The 20,214-nt window shown below is 47.1% G+C and overlaps 1 protein-coding gene across 1 annotated transcript; it reads right to left on the reverse strand.

The window, feature by feature from the left end:
* Nucleotides 1–863: 863 nt before the first annotated feature.
* TUBB (tubulin beta class I) lies at nucleotides 864–19,866 on the reverse strand. Its single transcript, XM_035107776.2, has 4 exons — nucleotides 19,614–19,866; nucleotides 6,581–6,689; nucleotides 5,178–5,288; nucleotides 864–3,942 (listed from the first exon to the last, which is right to left on the reverse strand). Exons 1-4 carry the CDS (start codon nucleotides 19,668–19,670, stop codon nucleotides 2,885–2,887), a joined length of 1,335 nt encoding a protein of 444 aa, XP_034963667.1. The 5' UTR covers nucleotides 19,671–19,866; the 3' UTR covers nucleotides 864–2,884.
* Nucleotides 19,867–20,214: the final 348 nt, after the last annotated feature.

A 20,214-nucleotide genomic window follows, 5' to 3' on the forward strand; every position in this document is an offset into this window, starting at 1 on the left:
GAAACGGATCACTGCGCATCCTTGATAATTATAATTATGAATCATTTAAAGGTCTTAGAAATAGGTTGTATTTTATTGGAGAGAACCCAGAGTCCTATTCGATATACTGTATTGACAAATTTTATCAGATAGTAGTTTAAATTGGGTATTGCTGAATCGTGTGACCTGTTTTAAATGTATATTGTTTTGGTCAAAGTTGATGGAATTGTTTGATATTGTTCTAATATGGGCCAATGGCCAAAATAAATTACCTACCCCACATTCCCTGCTGTACATTTGGCTAATTTTGGCTGCCTTTGTTGCTCAAATCTACACACTTTGCAGGGACCACCAGCCCCCAAGCAAAATTCGTTCTAAGATGGTCACTCATCATCATACCCACTGCTCTGCAGCTGTCAATCACCCACTCTTGCAACTCATATTCCTTCCTCCTCCAGCACAAGGAATAAAGGTTATAAACTCTCATGCACACATACAAGCTTTTTTGACACTGAAGTTCTCAGACCAGTTTTTGAACTTGGTACTATTTTCAACCCTTTCAGGTACACCACTTCTAAAATGCCCTTTGCAATGTGTTAAGCTTCCTTTATATCAAGAGATGGCAAACCCGTGGGGGCAACCCAGTGTTGCACTCTAAACTCCCATCAACCCCTGCAAGTATGGCCCATGGTCGGGGGAAATAGGAATTAACACAAATGATCCTCTATAGTTGCAGCTTCCACACCCCTGCTTTATGGGTTCTCTCAGCTGCTTTTCATGATAAACCAACTTTTTTCAAAGTTATGGCGATGCCTTTCCCTTGTCATTTACTGTGCAAGGATGAGGGTCTGCAGAGGGGCAGTGATGACACTTAACACAGAAAGGAAAACATAAGAAACCCTTTTATTTGTTCACAAGACAACTTTTCAATATGAAAAAGCAGGGATTTTTTTTTCCTTTAAAAAAAGAGTAAGATGAGGCAAGGGAGGAAATGAGTGAGGAGTGAAAAGGAAGAGAAAAAAAGATGCTGAGGCAACAAGCAGGAGATTGAAAAAGCCAGGCTTTGTGGTGGCAGTGTGACCTTTCAGATGTATAACCCTGTTTAGGCAGATTCAGAACTAGATGTCCCTTTCCACTGGCTCAACGATCCCTTGGAACAATATGCCTCCCTTAGCTACTTTCTGCAGGTTGGATACTACAATAGAAGACTGATCTACATCAACAACAAAAAATAGGCTTTTTTTAAAAAGCAGACATTTGAGTGTTCTCATGGATAAAGAACTCACTGAAAGAAAACCTAATTCAGTTCCTCTTTCCTAATGCAGTTTCTCTTCCCCACAACCACCCAAAATATTTGGACAGACCTTTCTCCATCTGCTCTATGTGTGCAGGTCTTTGCTGCCCTTTTAAGTGCTAACTTCCATCACTCCTCACTGATCTTTAGTCTTACCTCAAACTTTTACAACTGTGAACAAAAGCAAACTAAGCCATGGGGACTTAGGATTTGTAGCCACCTTTCAGACAAAGTTTTTTTTTTTAATGGTAGTTATTTATTCAAACAGCAGCTTGCCTTTTGGGTTGCGGCACAACTCCCTTGCCATGGTAGGGGTCCAAGCCTCAAAATGTTAATTCAGGACCAAAAAAAAAGAGGGCTTTGCTCTTTCTCCTATAGCTCCAGGGCTTTTGAGAAGCCAAGGCTAGAACAAAAGTTCTAATAAAATAGTTTGAAGGTCAGGCTTTTGGTCTACGTCCTATTTGGCAAAATCGGGGGGAGAGGTAAAGAACCCTCTTTGGCTTTCACACCAGTTTTGGTTGACTTCACAAAGAAGAATGGGATACAAATAGGCAATGAGCATTAAATGAAGAGGCAGGCGCCTAGTATGCTAAGTGTTTTTATATTGCAGGCACACCATATAGGTAAAGACATCTGACCCGGTGGCTCCTGCAAAGAGAACTTGAATTTTGTTCCCCTGGCCAACAAATGCCTTCTACATTAAAGTTGATTGCTTTAAGATGTTCCAGGGGCAAGGTGATCCAGGGGCAGATTTTCCAGAAACCAACATATAAGGGAAGACCAAGCAATCCACCAGACTTCAAACCATTTAAACACCCATTCTGCAGGCTACCCCAAAACTAGACACTCAACTTCCTACAGGACAAAACCATTGTCCTGTGGCTCAGATTAGCAGAAGTCAGGTTATTATTTTCTACTAAAGCCAAATTGGACAGAAAGAAAGAAACTTGCCTTTCAGGAACATGCTTCCGTTTTAAAGTCAACTACCTTTCTACTTTTATCTGGAATGGGTCCCCATGTCAGAACTGATCCAACATACTCACACCCTTTTGCAATTAAAAGGCTCTCACAGCCTTGTTGCTTCTTAACAGCTCACTTGATTAACTGCGGTAGATCAGGGAAAACAAACACCTGGAAAACAAACACCACTAATGACCAAATATAATCATGGATAGACAGAACCTCTTCTTTTTGAGCCGCTCTCAAGGGACTCTCTAAGCCAGGCACCCCCAAACTCGGCCCTCCAGCTGTTTTGGGACTACAACTCCCATCATCCCTAGCTAACAGGACCAATGGTCAGGAATGATGGGAATTGTAGTCCCAAAACATCTGGAGGGCCGAAGTTTGGGGATGCCTGCTCTAAGCAGCCGTTTCCTTGTTAAATCAGCCACAGGCTGTTCCCACCACTGAGAAGAAATGCAGAGAGTGTAGGCAGGCTTAAAATGGGGAGACTGGCCCATTAAGAGACGCAGGAAGAGGTTTGACAGGCTTGAGAGGAAAGAAAAAGAAACAGAACATGGAGATGCAGGGTTGTTGTTTTTTGTAATTTTTATTTTGTGCGGATTCGTTTACTTTTTTGTTTTTGTACTTCGGACTGCCAGCAGACTCGCCTCAAGCTTCCTCCTCGGCCTCTTCGCCGAAATCCTCCTCTTCCTCCGCCGTGGCGTCTTGGTACTGCTGGTACTCAGAGACCAGGTCGTTCATGTTGCTCTCGGCCTCGGTGAACTCCATCTCATCCATGCCCTCGCCCGTGTACCAGTGGAGGAAGGCCTTGCGCCGGAACATGGCCGTGAACTGCTCGGAGATGCGCTTGAAGAGCTCCTGGATGGCTGTGCTGTTGCCGATGAAGGTGACCGCCATCTTGAGGCCCCTTGGAGGGATGTCGCACACGGCCGTCTTGACGTTGTTGGGGATCCACTCCACGAAGTAGGAGGAGTTTTTGTTTTGAACGTTCAGCATCTGTTCATCGACCTCTTTCATGGACATGCGGCCGCGGAAGACGGCTGCCACTGTCAAGTAGCGCCCGTGGCGGGGGTCGCAGGCCGCCATCATGTTCTTGGCGTCGAAGACCTGCTGCGTCAGCTCAGGCACCGTTAGGGCCCGGTACTGCTGGCTGCCGCGGCTGGTCAGGGGCGCGAAGCCGGGCATGAAGAAGTGGAGGCGGGGGAAGGGGACCATGTTGACAGCCAGCTTGCGGAGGTCGGCGTTCAGCTGCCCGGGGAAGCGGAGGCAGGTGGTGACACCGCTCATGGTGGCTGAGACCAGGTGGTTGAGGTCGCCGTAGGTGGGCGTGGTGAGTTTGAGGGTGCGGAAGCAGATGTCATAGAGCGCCTCGTTGTCGATGCAGTAGGTCTCGTCAGTGTTCTCCACCAGCTGGTGCACGGAGAGGGTGGCATTGTACGGCTCCACCACTGTGTCGGAGACCTTGGGGGAAGGCACCACGCTGAAGGTGTTCATGATGCGGTCAGGGTATTCCTCGCGGATCTTGCTGATCAGAAGCGTGCCCATGCCAGAACCGGTGCCGCCGCCCAAGGAGTGGGTCAGCTGGAAACCCTGAAGGCAGTCGCAGCTCTCCGCTTCCTTCCGGACCACGTCCAGGACAGAATCCACCAGCTCAGCGCCTTCTGTGTAGTGGCCTTTGGCCCAGTTGTTGCCAGCTCCGCTCTGGCCTGTAGGAGGCAGGAGAAGGTGGGGAGAAACCATGAAGCTTGGGCTAAGATGGCTCATTCTCACACCACACCACCCGTGGCTGCTCTTCTGTTAGCTTCCCAGCCCACATCATTCACATTCAGTGTGTCTCCCTGAACTTAAAACTAGATAAGAGTCATACCTTGGTTTTCAAACAGCTTAGTTCTCAAACATTTTGGCTCCCGAACACTGCAAACCTGGAAGTGACTGTTCCGGTTTGCAAACTAATTTTTTTGGAGCTTCCTGCAGCCAATCAGAAGCCGCACTTTGGTTTCCAAATGTTTTGGAAGTCGAACAGACTTCCAGAACGGATTCCGTTCGACTTCCAAGGCATGACTGCACCGTATTTACACAAATCTAACGTGCACCTTAATTTTTTTGCAACGTTTGACTTCCAAGGTACAACTGTACTGTAAATCCTTTAGCCCCCCAGTAGCAAGGAACTACTCTCTTGTGCAACCTGTTTTAAGAAAACCAAACCAGTGCAGCTCATTTGCATCTTCTGCTTGGATAAGGCCAAGAAGTTCACTACATGAATATGGCCCAAAACGGGGGGAAAGCCGGTAAGTATGGATTGTTGGGACTTTAAGTTGGAAGGACAAACCAATCCACCCAATGCGATGAAGTCATCTGAGATGCAGCTCAAAGGGGCTATATCCACAAGTACCCCTTGGGGGGGTACTTGCTCCTCTACAGCAGTGGTGGGGTCTTGGTGCCCTCCAGATTTTGCTGGAATGCAAATCCCACCATCTCCGACCGCTGCCCATGCTTATCGAGGCTGATGGAGAGTTGGGAGTCCAACAACTTTTGAAGGATCGCAACTTTCCCCAGCCATGCCCTAGATGCGCTGCTCAGGCCATTGGGAAGGCAGGGCTTAACGTCATTTAAAATGCTGGTTTGGGCACCGTGCTTTTGGGCAGCTCAGAGATGGCCAATTGCCTACAAAAATTGTGTACGCAGCGGCGCTTCCCTTGCCAGGCTGATTACAGGGGGAGAAAACATGTGGTGAGAAATGGCTCCTTGGCATCACTCTCTGTTACTCTCAAAGCCTGGTGTCTCTTATGCACAACTTGAAGAAAGTAACAGAAGCAGAAGAGGAATTGTGGCAATTCCACTCTCCCTGAAACTAGCTGAAAGTGGGTTTGTTTGCAGCCCTACCCGCCACCTTCCCTCCCAACTACAGATAGAAACAGCAAAGTCTGGGATTGCATCTTACCAAACACGAAGTTGTCTGGTCTGAAGATCTGGCCGAAAGGTCCAGACCTCACGGAGTCCATAGTTCCTGGTTCCAGGTCAACCAAGATGGCACGAGGGACGTATTTGCCACCTGGGAGAAAGAAGGAAAAAGGATACCTGAGAAAGAGCACTGTGGTTCCCCATCCATTGGCCCTTCCATAAAAGAAACTATGTTGCTAGCTTCATATCCATTCAAGTTAAATGCAAGCCTTTTAATAATGTTCAGGTTTCTCAGTAGAATAGAATAGTAAGTCACCAAGGATCTTTGAGAAGGAAAGTACATTAGAATACAAGCACATTCCAGCTGTTTGCAAGAAACACTTTGTAGAGTGAACAAATGTGTGCTGGGGCTGACGACATGGCTTAAAGGCTCATTTGAGCTCAAGGATGCTTCATCTATTTTATTGCCTGCATGTGGGGATAGCCTCCCATATAGCCTCCCTGGTAGGCAAAGTATTAAGGGATGAAAAACAATTTGAAGCTTATACCTACATAGCAAAAGGAAGGGAGTAGATGAACCATATACAAGAGAGGCAAGCAGCAAAATGGAAAGCGTAGGGAGCTTTTGAGTCATTTCCCCTGCTCATTCTGGGGGAAGTGTCCCCAAAATTCTGCTGGTTGGGTTATTCTGGTCCAGCAACACCTTTCAACGTTCCATTTTGAGGCTTGCCTCCCTCCCCCCACCTCAGCAGTTAAGAGCTAGGAGCTTGCATTTAAATTACAGTGGTACCTCTAGTTATGAACTTAATTCGTTCCAGAGGTCCGTTCTTAACCTGAAACTGTTCTTAACCTGAGATGCGCTTTTGCTAATGGGGCCTCTTGCTGCTGCTGCGCCGCCGGCATACAATTTCCGTTCTCATCCTGGGGCAAAGTTCTCAACTCGAGGTAACTCTTCCAGGTTAGTGGAGTTCGTAACCTGAAGCGTTTGTAACCCGAGGCTGTATTCTTTTTTAAAGCTAACACAATGAAAGATGAAATTCTCTAAAGACTGAAAAGGTGGCACCAAGCAAGCTCTGGCAGTACGACCCTGAAATGCACAGATCCAATATACACGCCTTCACACTTGGGAAACTTTCCATATTCCGTTTTCCTACTTATAGCTAGGACCCAAAAGGGGGGGGGGGCAGAGGCTTGACAGCCATATGTCAGGAATGCTTTGATGGTGTTTCCTGCTTGGCAGGGGGTTGGACTGGATGGCCCTTGTGGTCTCTTCCAACTCTATCATTCTATGAAAAGGCATAATAAAGAGAAGAAATGGTAAGGGAGCCAGAGAAAAGGCAGGTTATTCAGATAGCGAGTTACGCATGCCATTTGCAAAACTAACTTTGTGAATCAAAATGTTCCAGAACACCTTGGGGGGTGGGGAAAGAGATGAATACTCACCTGTGGCTTCATTGTAGTAAACACTGATGCGGTCAAGCTGTAGGTCACTATCGCCATGGTAGGTTCCAGTGGGGTCGATCCCATGTTCATCACTAATCACCTCCCAAAACTGCAGGGAATAAGAAGAAAAGGAAGATTCAAGTTAATGGCCGTGGACACACCCCAATCATGGAAGCAGCACCACATGACCACAACACACCAGGAAATCAGTTCTGGCTAAGGCAACACATGCCTGAAGCCACATCAAGGCTGGGTTAATGCAATGCGCTCTACCCGGGGCTGTCTTTAATGCACCCTTAGAAGCAGCAAGCATCCAGAATGCACCAGCTAGGATGTTTAGCCGGACCATCCTGCCATGTTGCCACTTCGCTCCCTGACACAATTCAAAGAGGTGATTTATCTAAATGGATTGGGCCCAGGATACCAATGGGATCTCCTCCCATGCTACCCAGCCCACTCTCCAAGATCAGAAGGAGAGGAGGGCCTTCCACTTAGATTGGAGACAACACTGGAGGGCAATGACAATCGCAAGAGGCAGGGCCTTTTTAGTGCCTGCACCAGTATCGTGGAAGACTGCTGTGTGCAGCATGACTGGCCTTCTCTGGTTGCTTTTCACCTGTTTGTAAGCACTGTGCAACTGATTGCTGTACATGTGCGGCACCCACAAGAGGTTCTCCACTTTGCAAATGTGCCCACAGGCCCAAAATGGTTAGCAACACCATTCTTCTAAAAAACAACCACAACAAAACTTTAATGACAAACGGTTGTAGTCCTAATTGACAGGAACGTACCACTCTTCATCTAGCAGCTATGCTCTACTGCACAGCGGCTGCTCAGTGGTGAGAGGAGTGGACTTTGCACATGCTCAAGAGCTACTCATGACCACCTCAGGCTGTTCCAGGTCGAACCTGAACACTGAAATCTAGTTCTGTGGCCCTATGTCAGCTGAAATCAAGACCTGGGATACAGATTTGGGAAAAGCAGAAAGACGAATTGGGGGGGGGGGGAGAGAGAGAGAGAGAAAATGCTAGACTACTTCCACACTACCTTAAAAGGAGCATCTCTGCTCCTCTCCCCCATCCAGTCATTTTAAAGGAGACTGTTCATATCTCCCTCGGAGGCAGATGGGTTGACTCAGCAGCTGCAGCAGCCAACACAAACACTGCCTTGTTCCCCCGAAAGGCGAGCCATGGGGGGGAATGACTTTTAGCTGCAGCTCAGTAGTGCCCATTGGCTTTTCCCTGCTCGAGAAAAAGTAAACGTCCTTCTCAAGAGAAACTAAGGGGGCGCAAACTTCATAATCAGAGCCTCTGTCTCACACACATACCCTGAAAGCAGCACTCCCAATATAATCCTTCTCCCTATTTCATTCAGTTACGGTTCACTCCTAAGTGAAGTTGTGTTCTTTGGCCCTCACTCCCAGAAGCCCTTGGCTCCATTGCTGGAAATCAGCAGGACGCCATTTTGCTTTAAAGCAAACTTCCTTCAACAATGGGGCCCCAGATGTCATCGGACTACAACTCCCATCAGCCCCACTCAGCTTAAGTCAGTGGTTAAGGGGTGATGGGAATTGTAGTACAACACCATATAAGGACCCAGGGACCAAATAACATTGCTCCAAACCACAATTACAAACTCTTGCCTTGTGAAATCCATCGGACCGGTGGTTTCACATTGAAGAGGGCAGGGTCTCTTCACAGTACTGGTCCAGCCTATTAAAGTGCATTGTCGTCTCAAGAACAAGCGGTTTCCAACAGCTGAGGCGACCTCCATCTTTCCCTGCAACTTGAGCCATCGCCCAGCCTCAGTAACAGAATCAGGGGTCATATTTAACAAGGGATTGGGGGGGGGCCTTTTCAGCAGTGACCCTACATCTCCCCAACACTACCAGCTGTGGTCTGACAGGCCCCAATACTTCAGAAGAGCCCTGAAGCCCCTCTCGGTTTTTGCCTGCTTTTTCTTGAGCTGTGGTCCAACTGATGGTTTTTTGATGTAGTTCTGTATTTTTGGCTGAATGTTTGTTGCTTATTTTCACTGGCTTTGTCAATTTTGTTGCCTTACTGTATTGCAACTGCACACCAACTTCGGAGCGTCCTCCCCACCCCGCTTTAAAAGCAGTATTGAAGCATTTTAAATGGATAAACATGATGCTGGACTAATCTATTTCATCCCCCCCCCAAAAAATGTCCCAGCTAAGGGGGCTCTTCTCAGCAGCCACCCCTAGAACCACATTTGTGGCCTGCAATGCAGTGCAAGTTATGCTAGTGTTGGGGCAGGGGGATTGTTAAAAACATTATTAAATTACCTCACATGACATCTCGCCTAGCAATTTCCAAGTGGTTTACAGGCGTTTCGACATACCCAACAATCCCCTGCGGTTTCAAATTGCAGAGATAGCTTGATGTGGATAGACAACTCATCTTGATCCACCCATTACTCTGTACTTTGGGAAAAACCACACAAAAAACTTTTCCTCAAAGCACAGCTTGAAAAAACCCTGTCATTAGTCTCGCTCCCCTCCACCCGACTTCCTGGTCTTGAAAGAGTTTTAACTGATTGCATTTGAAGAAAATAAACTTGAACACTTTGGATAGTTTCTCTCCTGCTCCTCAGAATTTGTAGGAAGCAATTTCAGTAATAAAATTAAGAGTATTATATATCTAACAAACAAACAATGGATTTGGGTCCTCTAACAGGAGAGTAAGAGAGGCGCAATAAAGAGCAGGAGGAGGGAAATGGATCAGTATTGTATTAATATCAGAAAAGGGAAGTGAGGTTACAGGGAACCAGGCAGAGAGCCTTTTCGGTAGTGGCACCCACCCTGTGGAATGCCCTCCCATCAGATGTCAAGGAAATAAACAAGTATCTGACTTTTAGAAGACACCTGAAGGTAGCTATGTTTAGAAGTTTTTAATGTTTGACTTTTTGTGCTTTTAATTTCCCCAGAGTGGCTAGGGAAACCCAGCCAGATGGGTGGGGTATGTATGATTATTAATTTCCAAAATGGCAGAAGGCCTTGATTGGGATGGGGAAGGGTTTTACAGGAGAAGACAAGTTTTCCTTAGCCTCTTGATTTTGTGTTGCTACAGACCATGGCAAGTTATTTTTTAGCACGCTGCTCCAAAACACCATTGCTGAGTACATGCCCATCCCCACAGCCAAGCTGGCAATCAGGAAATACTTTGCGGGCCTATTGAGCCACCAGCCTAGCTCCCGATTTAAATCTCAAGATCCTTGGCATGCAGACATTAAATATAACCCCGTCAAGAGTGCAAGCCACCTGCTGCTCTTGAGGTTCTAACAAGGTGCATGTGTCCGAAACACACACACTTATGGGTGTTGCACCTGCCAACATGACTACACACCAGACACCTCCATCCCCTTTAACCTAGCCGGGACAGACAAACCCCCCCCCTTCAGATGCCTCTTCCGCCCCCTTCCCCCAGCCCCAGGGTCTTCAGGCCAGCTGCTTCGAACATGAGCAAGGTCTCTCACACATGTCAATAAGCTTTCAACTGCATGGACTGGACAGATGGCAAAGGACTGAGGTTAAGCAGCTTGTATCCGGCCTTTGTGGATCAATTCCCCAGCGGGGTGGGGTGGGATTAGAGCTCCTTCTGGAAGCTGGAAGTCCCAAACAGGAGAGAAGAATTAGTTGAGGGAGCCCAATTAGACCCAGGGAAGGAAAACAGACCTACCCAAAGGCCAGCGTGAATGAAATAAGGTATCTTGTGAATTAAGAAAGGGAGCAAAGGCCAAACATTAGGACAACTCAATGGCTCTGGATCTCTCCTTCCCAGCGCAAGCAGCAACACAGGTTTCCGTCAGCTATTCAGCCATTCAAGACTAGGCAGCTGAGATACATAAGCTGAGATACATAAGTTTTTTAATGGGTCTGTAAAACGCCCACAGAACTAGGTTCTCTAGGTAGTACATAAATGCATCAGATATATATATGCACTTGGGGTTACTTTATCCTGCAATAAGGTTTGGAATCTGACAGGGACAGAAGGAAATTTGGCGGTGATAAATTAATCTCCCGCACCGCCTGGTGCCTTCCCCCTAGTCCAGATAAGAGGACGATGCAGGAAGGCGTTGGGAAACTCTACTGTGTCCTGAACAAGGTTTCCTCTAATCCTGGAGGTAGAGCCCTACAGAACCAATGAGATGTTAGTCTGTGATCATGACGGGTGATGGTGTCGTGACCCATCTTGCCTGCACCCCTAATATTGATCCTCACTTTATCCATCAAACAGGAGGACTTGCCCCCTTGCCTAAGCTTGCTATGTTGGAGAAGAGAGCTGAGTTCATTAAGGAGCGAGGAGACAAAAACTATGCAAATTATGTGCAAATTCCTGTGTGTGTGTGTGTCACACACACAGAGCTCACATCCCTCAGGGAGGCCCTTCACTTCTATAGAAATCAGATCCAGCAGGGAAAGGGTTACTATACAGCCCCATCTGTCCATCCCCTGTGATGAATGGGGGGGGGGGAGGCCCTAAGCTGCCACAGGAATCCATCTCATGGTCTGGGGAAAACAGAACTCAATTTTCCATTTCTGAAGACACCCCCCCCCCTCCCCATAGACCACAGCTGTGGGTGGTTGGACAAAACATTCCACACATTTTTCAGCGCCAGGGTAATGGTTGACTGGAGGGACACGGACTGCCCAAACCACCCTTACACACACACACACACACACACACACACACACCCCAGGGACTGTCTTACCAAGACAGCTGCTCGGAAGGAAAGGATAAACAAAGGCGGCGGACACAGCTAGAAATTAACTCTGCCCTGGAAAAATTAAAACAGCGCTACTGAACTTCAAGGGACTTTCACCCTGTGTGAAATCTAGTTACCCAATGTTGATGAAGGGAGACATCTTCTAGGCTCTTCCCAGAGAGCACAAATGACTTTTTAATTCTGAGGGACATTTACAAGATTGCTGCCTGCTTCTACTCAAGAGAAGTAAGGCAGCCAGGAGCTCAGCACAAGCCTTCTTTGGCCAACTAAGCCTGTTGGATCGGAGCATACAACTTTCAGGAGCGTGCAACTACAGAGGGAGAGCAGCCACCATGGTCACTAGCCACTGACAGCCTTTAACCTCTACAAATTTGCCTAATCCCCTTTTGAAACCATCCGGTTGGTTTCATAGTTTAATGATGCGCTGTGCGAAGCACTTGCTCTGTCCTGAATCCTTCACCATCCAGCTTCACAGGTTCTACTACTTTCTCCTATGTCAAAAGTTGTATCCTTATGCACCTCAGGTTTGCCTGTGAAGCAGATTGTGTGTGTGCGTGCGTGAGAGAGAGAGAGACAGAACGAGAACCTTCTGGGAGGAGCCTCTCTTGCTGCTCACACTGGGAAGAAGGGAGTTAAGAGATAGTTGCCCAAGTTGACTGCACAGGAGAGCGCCTATTGGCCAAGTTAAATCCTTCCATGCTCTCCTTCAATGCTTGTTCAGTTAAATACATCCTTCCCAGACATCCTCAATTATCTGAAAGGCTCCCATGAAGAAAACACGGCACACTTCCTTTTCTGTTGCAACAGATGGCAAGAACAATGAGTGGGGGCTACAATGAAAGATTTCAGGTAAACTCTAAGACAGGGGTCCCCAAATTAAGGCCCGGGGGCCAGATGTGGCCCAATCGCCTTCTAAATCCGGCCTGCGGATGGTCTGGGAATCAGCATGTTTTTACATGAGTAGAATGTGTCCTTTTTATTTAAAATGCATCTCTCGGTTATTTGTGGGGCATAGGAATTCGTTCATATTTTCCCCCAAAATATAGTCCAGCCCCCCCCACAAGGTCTGAGGGACAGTGGACCGGCCCCCTGCTGAAAAAGTTTGCTGACCCGTGCTCTAAGAGAAACCTCCTTAAGATAAGAGGTGCTGAGACAGTGGAGCACCTTAGGAGAGGTGGTGGGCTCTCCTTTGCTGGGGGGATAAGAACAAGGGTTCCTCAACTTCGGCCCTCCAGATGTTTTGAGACTACAATTCCTATCATCCCTGACCACTGGTCCTGCTAGCTAGGGATCATGGGAGTTGTAGGCCAAAGCATCTGGAGGGCCGAGATTGAGGAAGCCTGTTCTAGAGCAAGGAATTGGCATGGCCATAGCAGTGTCTCACAATTACTTTAAGGTGACTTACTTACCACTTAAGTTATCCTATCATTCACAATCAAAGTGGCGGAGGTTAACTTTTGCTGCGTTTCCCAGGCTTCTGCAAGGATTCCCCCCTAACTCGTGTGGAACAAGGGATTGCAGCTATTCCAGATTAATGCAAAGTAGAATCATGGCAACAGGGACCCAGGTGGTGCTGTGGGTTAAACCACAGAGCCTAGGGCTTGCTGATCAGAAGGTCGGCGGTTCTAATCCCTGCAACGGGGTGAGCTCCCGTTGCTCGGTCCCAGCTCCTGTCCACCTAGCAGTTCGAAAGCACATCAAAGTGCAAGTAGATAAATAGGGACCGCTCTGGCGGGAAGGTAAACGGCATTTCCGTGTGCTGCTCTGGTTGACCCGGAAGCTGTCTGCGGACAAACGCCGGCTTCCTCGGCCTTTAGAGTGAGATGAGCGTCGCAACCCCAGAGTCGGACACAACTGGACCTGATGGTCAGGGGCCCATTTATTTCATTTACAGAATCATAGCAACTGCAGATGTTGTTGTTTAGTCGTTTAGTCGTGTCCGACTCTTCGTGACCCCATGGACCATAGCACGCCAGGCACTCCTGTCTTGCACTGCCTCCCGTAGTTTGGTCAAACTCATGTTCGTAGCAACTGCAGATATGTAAAGGCAATTTTTTTCAGCCTCTCTCTAGCTCCCTCCTCAAAAAGGGGGGAGGATTAGAGTACCAATCTACCTAACTTTGAGGACCATTAAGGGACGTAAACGTGGCTGTTCTAATCTTTTAACAGCAGCATTATATGCCCATGTTTTGAGATCACTCCCATATAGGTTAACATTTAACATTAACTGAAACTTTGTTCTAGTAGGTAGATTAAGACCTACGGTTATGTAAGCACCTGCTATCTGTATCAGCTACTGCTATTAGGCGATTAAAGTTATCATACAGAGTCCTCATGTGATCAAGTGACAAGGCCACTGTGCAATGCTCGCAGGCATCTCACAGGGATCTACGTCAAAAAGGATATTTTAAATATTTCAGGATCCATTATGAACAAGAGCCAACTGTGGCAGGGGTTCGTTTAGGAGCAGGGCAGGCTATATTCTCGTACCACATACAAATAATTATCAGGAACCTATTTCCCAGAGCACCTCAGATGACGCACTGTGAAAATATCCATGGTTCTGTGTCATTCCTTCCCAAAAAAAGGCATTAGCCCTACTAAGGGCATGCTCAGAGCATTAGCAGATTTATATATCCTAAGAGGAACCTGCATTCCTCATTCCTTCTTGCTTTAATAGCTGAAACGGAACAAAAAATGTAGAAGGGAGTTTATGGTGTGTTAGGGAATGCTTGCACTACCAAAGCCATTATTGGGTTTTATATGGCTTACACCGCCATGGCTTGCTTCAAAGAATCATGGGGCACGGCTGTAGTTGGTTCAATCCCTTGGAATCTCCGAGGAGGGCTAGGAAAAGATCCCCTCTCTTAAATCCTGGAGAGCTTCTGCCCATCCATGCAGAGGGCCCTGAGCTAGATGAGGCAATGCTCCCATTCAGTAGAAGGCAGCTTCCTTTGTTCCCATGGGAATTGTGTTTTATGGTGTTCAGAATCCAGTTAGCATCTTCCCCAACCAGCCTCTCATCTTCTCAAGTTCCTGGTATGGGTGCAGCCTTAAGTCACAGGTGGCTGGGGCTGATGTGACCTGCAGTCCAACAACACAACTGGAGGACACAAAAGCAAATAAAGCTGCCCTGAGGTGAAGGTGGAACAGTGCAGACATGACAGGCTGTGGCCTAGTCGCGCCCCCCCACAAAACACCGTTCAGGGACAGGTATATCCTGTAGGGAAAGAGGATTGAAGCACAGAAAAGTTAACCAAGAATCAACAGGCCATCTATACTTGCCCAACTCCAAACTTAAATATTGTCTTATCATTGACTGGAGTGGGTGGGTGGGTCAGGGAAGAGAGGGACAGTACATAGAAAATGAATTTTGTTGCAACCAAAAATGTTCTCAAAGCAGGAGAGGGGAACCCCAGGCCTGGCAGTGGGAAGGGGGGGAAGGCTAAAATCCATGCTAATCTTTTCTTTTCTTAACTCATTCCATCATGAAGACCAGAGTCAGAAAAGTTAATGCTGTTTCTACCACTGCTGCAGGAAGTTGTACTTCAATTCGAAAACATCCGCTATTTTCTTTGGAGAATTCCCTCCTCAAGATAGTGGAGACTCACAATCGCTTCACACATTTTGATTTTTAGACACACGTCTAAAACATAGCATGGGAGAGAAATCTAACTGGTATACAATAATCTCTTAGCTCAATTCAGAGCCAGAGTTGAGTGGCCAACATTGGTTAAGTTAGAAAACGAGGCAACAAAACAAGCTCTGTGACCCTACAGCTCCCCTATTGAAGTTACCAAGGCTGCATTTACACTTTACCTTTAAAGCGAATTCTTCCCCTCAAAGAATTCTGGGCACTGTAGTTTTTTTCAGGGTTGATTGGAATTGTCACTCTGTGTGGAGTTAACTGCAGAGCCCAGAATTCTTTAAGGGCCAGAGTGTGCTTTAAAGGTAGTGCAAGTCACACCAAATTGAAACATTTAACACCCTTGAAAAACATTTTTTTAAAACCCACAAAAAGCTAACTTGAAACTAAGCTACTTTTTGTTTTACAATGATCTCTCAAATTTATCTGTACTTTATGGCCAAGTATGCTTGTTTAAATGGAGAACATTAAAAAAAGAGATCTGTTCAAAAGATCTGACAGATTATGTCGCTTTACAATTTAATTTGTCCCACTTGGGGGGTCTGGCTTCCTCACCTTGCTGCAGATCCAAGCAGGCAAGAAACTGCTTTTCAAAAAAAAAAAAAAAAAGCCAAGCTAAGCACCTACTGGAATTGGCAGCTCTAAGAGGTTCTAGAGTATGTATCTCTGGTAGGAAGCTTTTGCTCCAAGGAAATAGGGGAGCACATTGCACCCAAGGAGTTCTTTGGCTTGGCTGTGGGAGACATAAAACGCTCTCCCCCTTTTTTTAATTCATCAGGTACCAGCAGAGATGCGCAGACACACCCTCCTGCATATGAAAGCATGTGCCGCAATGTAGGTCATGCAGAGGTGAGCTGGGTGGGGCACCTGGGAAATTGCAGGCATGGGGGTTTGCCTGGCTTAGGTGCATCTCCAAGCAATATCACAAAAGTGGTAGCATTTTCCTAGCAGCAGCTGAGTATTCAAATAGTGGGACCGCTATCCCCTAGGATAAAAGATTTCTATAGTATTTCATAAAGCCCGGTGCAACAGGAAGAAGGCTGGTTAATCAGATTCTCTCCCCAACAAAGATCTACATGGCTGTGCACCAAACTGGATGACTCTTACCTGCAATTGCAACCTTATGCCCTCAACCTCAATCTGTGTGTTTAAAATATATCATTCTTTTTAACCAGACACAAGTCAGTTTGTAACCTTCCCAAGCTACAACTTTACTTACATTCCACCATTCTATTGAGAGCAAGCATGGTTTGCAGGTCAGGTTTAACACACACACACACACACACACACACCGCCCCCTCCCTTAATGCCATCCTTTAATACATCTGGGTTTTGTGGGTCTTCCTCACCCCCATATTAATGAGTAACTGTCACTCATTTTGCAGTGGTGGCAAAACCTGCCTTCTGCCCATCACAATGTGTATAGAGATGTCTTTGTGATCTCCCCTAAGGGTCCCTGTTTAAAGCCATGCACACATCCAGGCTCACAAAAATGGAGTGTTTGACCAGTGTAAAATCCACCCACACTGATCTGGCCCCTTCCAATTCTACGATTCTATGGAAGAGAATTAAGCAGGCAAAGCTCTAAAAATATTGCCTTTAGGATTACCACTGCACCCCTCATTTAAGGTGATAAAATGTGAGAGGGGATTGTTCCTTGGTGCAATGTAGGTTAACATAGTAATATACAAGCTTTGGACTGCAGCAGAAATATTTTTGTGTGTACACACACACACACCCCCAAGTGGAGAAGTGTTGTGTGAAAAACCAAAGCTTGCATACTTCTTTCACATCTTCCAAACTCTTGACAATATGTCCTTTATTTCTTTTACCCCTATTGTGCTAGGGAAGCGTATCAGCTACCTGATTATTATTATTATTATTTTAAAAAGCTTATTCCTTCATTTAAAGATGTACCTCACAATAGCTCTGCACCATTTTGATTGTAATTCACACCAGAGAGAAAGCAAGCATTGGAAAATATTTACTATTTCCCGTTAAAAAGCACGATGAATGTAGGGTCCTGCTTTGCACAGGAGTGAAAATCCCAAAATTCCCCTTTATTTTATTTGCATTGTGGGGAAGTTGCAAGCAGCAGACCAAAGGATGCCCTTCCATTGTTCCCAGCTCTGCTGTAAGGGACACACCTTAAGAGCTGTCACTCCTTGCAGATCTTGCCTAGCATACAAATCAGACTGCTATCCTCCAATTTGCATACGCAGTACTACAACATTTTTTTGTTTTGCTTTGTTAGTATGTCTTGAAGCCCAGCTCAAGTTGTCCAGGCTCCTTTTTTTGCTTGGAAGATGCTCTTACTATTCAAGCCAGCAGAGAGAGAGAGAGAGAGAGAGAGAGAGAGAGAGAGAGAGAGAGAGAGAGAGAGAGAGAGAGAGAGAGAGAGAGAGAGAGAGAGAGAGAGAGAGAGAGAGAGATATTGATGCTCCCAACAGATGGAAGAAACCACAAGATTGCCACGTTTTTAGGTCACACACACACATGCTCAGCCTTGGTTTCTGCAGTAAGTAGTGCTAGAGAGAATGCTACAATCCCTCCTCCCTCCCGTTGCTAGAGAGAGAGAGAGAGACCCACCCACCCAACCAGACAGCAGCAGCCATTACAGGCACAAAGGACGGAGAAAAGTGGTGTCGTGGCTACTAGACAGAGTCAGCTTTCCAAGGCAATTGCAATAATGGGAGGAGAGGGAAGCAGCCCGGGAGCCTCGTCACGGGAGGGAATGAGGCTGGGGAAGGAAGAATCAATGAGCACCCAGAAATTTAAAGGAGAAGAAATGCGCCAGCCCTCCAGCCATGTGCTCCCGGAGCCTGCCTCGCAGACAAAGAAGGTGGAAGATGGTGAGCGTGCCATTGGGCGCCAGAAATGGCATTTGCTCCGCAGAAAACAGGAAAGGGCGCGTGGGGGAGAGGAAAGGCGAAAACCCTAGTTTCTTTTTTAGGTCACGAGACGTTTTATTTCAATGAAATAAGATACAAAGAATCCAAATCGTTCTCCGCAACTTTTGACGGTCCATTATTGCAACAACATCACAACAGAGACCTCGCGGTTCCTCTCTCCCTTTTTTTGCAAACAAAAGGATACACTGCGCCGGGTGGGGGAGGGGAAAGATCAGCTCCCACGTTTTCACATTTCCTCGGTCCGAATACGAGGGTGGGAGAGGCAGAAACGTAGTGGGGCACTACAGCCCACACTCTGCAGACACCCCCCTTAATCTGGGGGTGGGGAAAGCACCCCCTCCCAAATCTAAGATTACTGTACAACGAAGCTGTTGCATTGACCGAGGGGTCCCGGCTTTGCGGCCACCAACCTACTTTGCAGCTTCTTCAAAATGCACCTGGAATCGAGTTTCGGCCCCTCTGCTTTTATATCACTAACAGTGTCGGGTTGTGTTTTTTAAGCCATTTTCTCGAGAGCAACAGAGGGGCTTTTTCTTAAACAAACGAAAACCAACCCTAATGATACTGTATATATATATTTAAAGCAGCATCGTGGCTCGAGCCACCCAAAGCCAGAAGGAAGCCGGGGTGTGGCGGGCGAGCGGATAGGAAGTGGACAACCGCGTGGTTCGCGCTAATCTGGTCCAGAAACCGTGTCCTGCGCCTTGCACTTTCTTAAGGAGCGGGCAGATCCGAACCTCGTTCAATTATGGGGGGTCCTTTTGGAGGAGGGAGGGGAGTCAAGCCCCCTTGCTGGAGCTAACCCCCCCCCGGCTTTCTCCAGCTGTGTCATGCGCGTTTTCGTCTCCCCACGCCTACCGATCCTTGAGACCGTTGGCCCCTACTCTGCCGCTTTTTTTTAACCTCCGAAAAAAATATATTCCCATCCCACCCGCTATCCCTTTAGGTTAAATGATAAATGCATGCATATTTGTGCATTTTATTCGGCCAATGACCACCCCAGGTGGAGAACAGGAAAACACAGTCGCGATGGAGCAACCCGGGCTTTTGCTCCCCGCCTCCTCTTTCCCCTCCAAAAAATTCAAATCGCACCTTCGTACCGTAGCCGATTTGGCGCTTAAATCTACACGCAACGTTAGAAGGATATCTCAACGCGCGCGCGCTCGTCCAACCCCACCAAGCCGAGCGAGCGGGAATGGGGAGGGAGGAGATACTGTAATACAATTTTTCTGTTTGACTTATCCGCCGAAGCGTCTAATCCCGTTAATTTTAAATCGCAGCATTTATTACGGGAGGACGTCTCTCACCTCTCCCTTATTTTAGAGGAAGATCTTTATTTTTTTAAACCCACACACCAGTAAACATTGCTAGCTTTATAAAGCAAGCCCAAAGGCAGACACAGATACCCACACCCACCCACCCACTCAAATCCTTTTCACCCGGACAAAGGCTTCGCTTACAATGCACTTTCTAGAGAACGCAGCACGGCGTTCGAAAAATCGGATTATATTTAGCAATGACCACACGCTGAAAACAAAAGAAAAGGTCAGAGACTTCTGCTACTGCCCTTATTTTAAAATTAAGTGCGCCGACGTGCAAAACGAAAGATTATGCCACCGTGGCAAGTACCTTAACCCGTTTTACCGAATTGCCCCGCTGCACCCATCCCCCAAATAGTATCTGTTGCATTCATGCGAGAAATATATATGTATATTTATGGCATCCTCACCTTAGCACCGATCTGGTTACCACATTGCCCAGCTTGAATGTGGACGATTTCCCTCATTTTGCTTGGATTTTTTTTTTTAAATTACTTCCCCACACTTTTAGCTTGTACGCTTAAAAAGACCGCGCTGGGCCAACGCCGCTGTTTGCTCTTTTTTTTAAACACAGAACGTTGGGGAGTTCAAGGTTCTCTTCTCCGAACGCGGCGGCGGAGGCTGAAAGTTCTAAAGAGGCTGGCGAGGTAGGCTGGGGAAAGCCACACAAAGCTTTTATAAAGTAGCGGGCGGCCCGCGCTCCGATTGGCCGAAACGGCCCAGGGGCGCTGAGCTGATTGGATGACAGCGACAAGAGACACGTGGTGGAAAGAGGGGGAAGGCCGAGCTGGGTGTGGCGGCTGATAGAGGCGAAGGGGGATGTTGGGAGTTGCGATTTTCCTTTTGTTGTGACAAAATGGGGAGTAAGGGGGCCGCTATGGAGAGGGCTTGGGGGCCGGAATGTTGGCGGGTGGTGCACATATAGTATTGATGCGCACAGCCCGGAGCATGTCTGCACTGGTTCTAGATGGTGTGCAAAATTGGCCACCAAATTGGCCAAAATTGGAGGGC

The sequence above is a fragment of the Zootoca vivipara genome, chromosome 2 (assembly GCF_963506605.1).
Source record: "Zootoca vivipara chromosome 2, rZooViv1.1, whole genome shotgun sequence".
NCBI classification, from domain to species: Eukaryota; Metazoa; Chordata; class Lepidosauria; order Squamata; family Lacertidae; genus Zootoca; species Zootoca vivipara.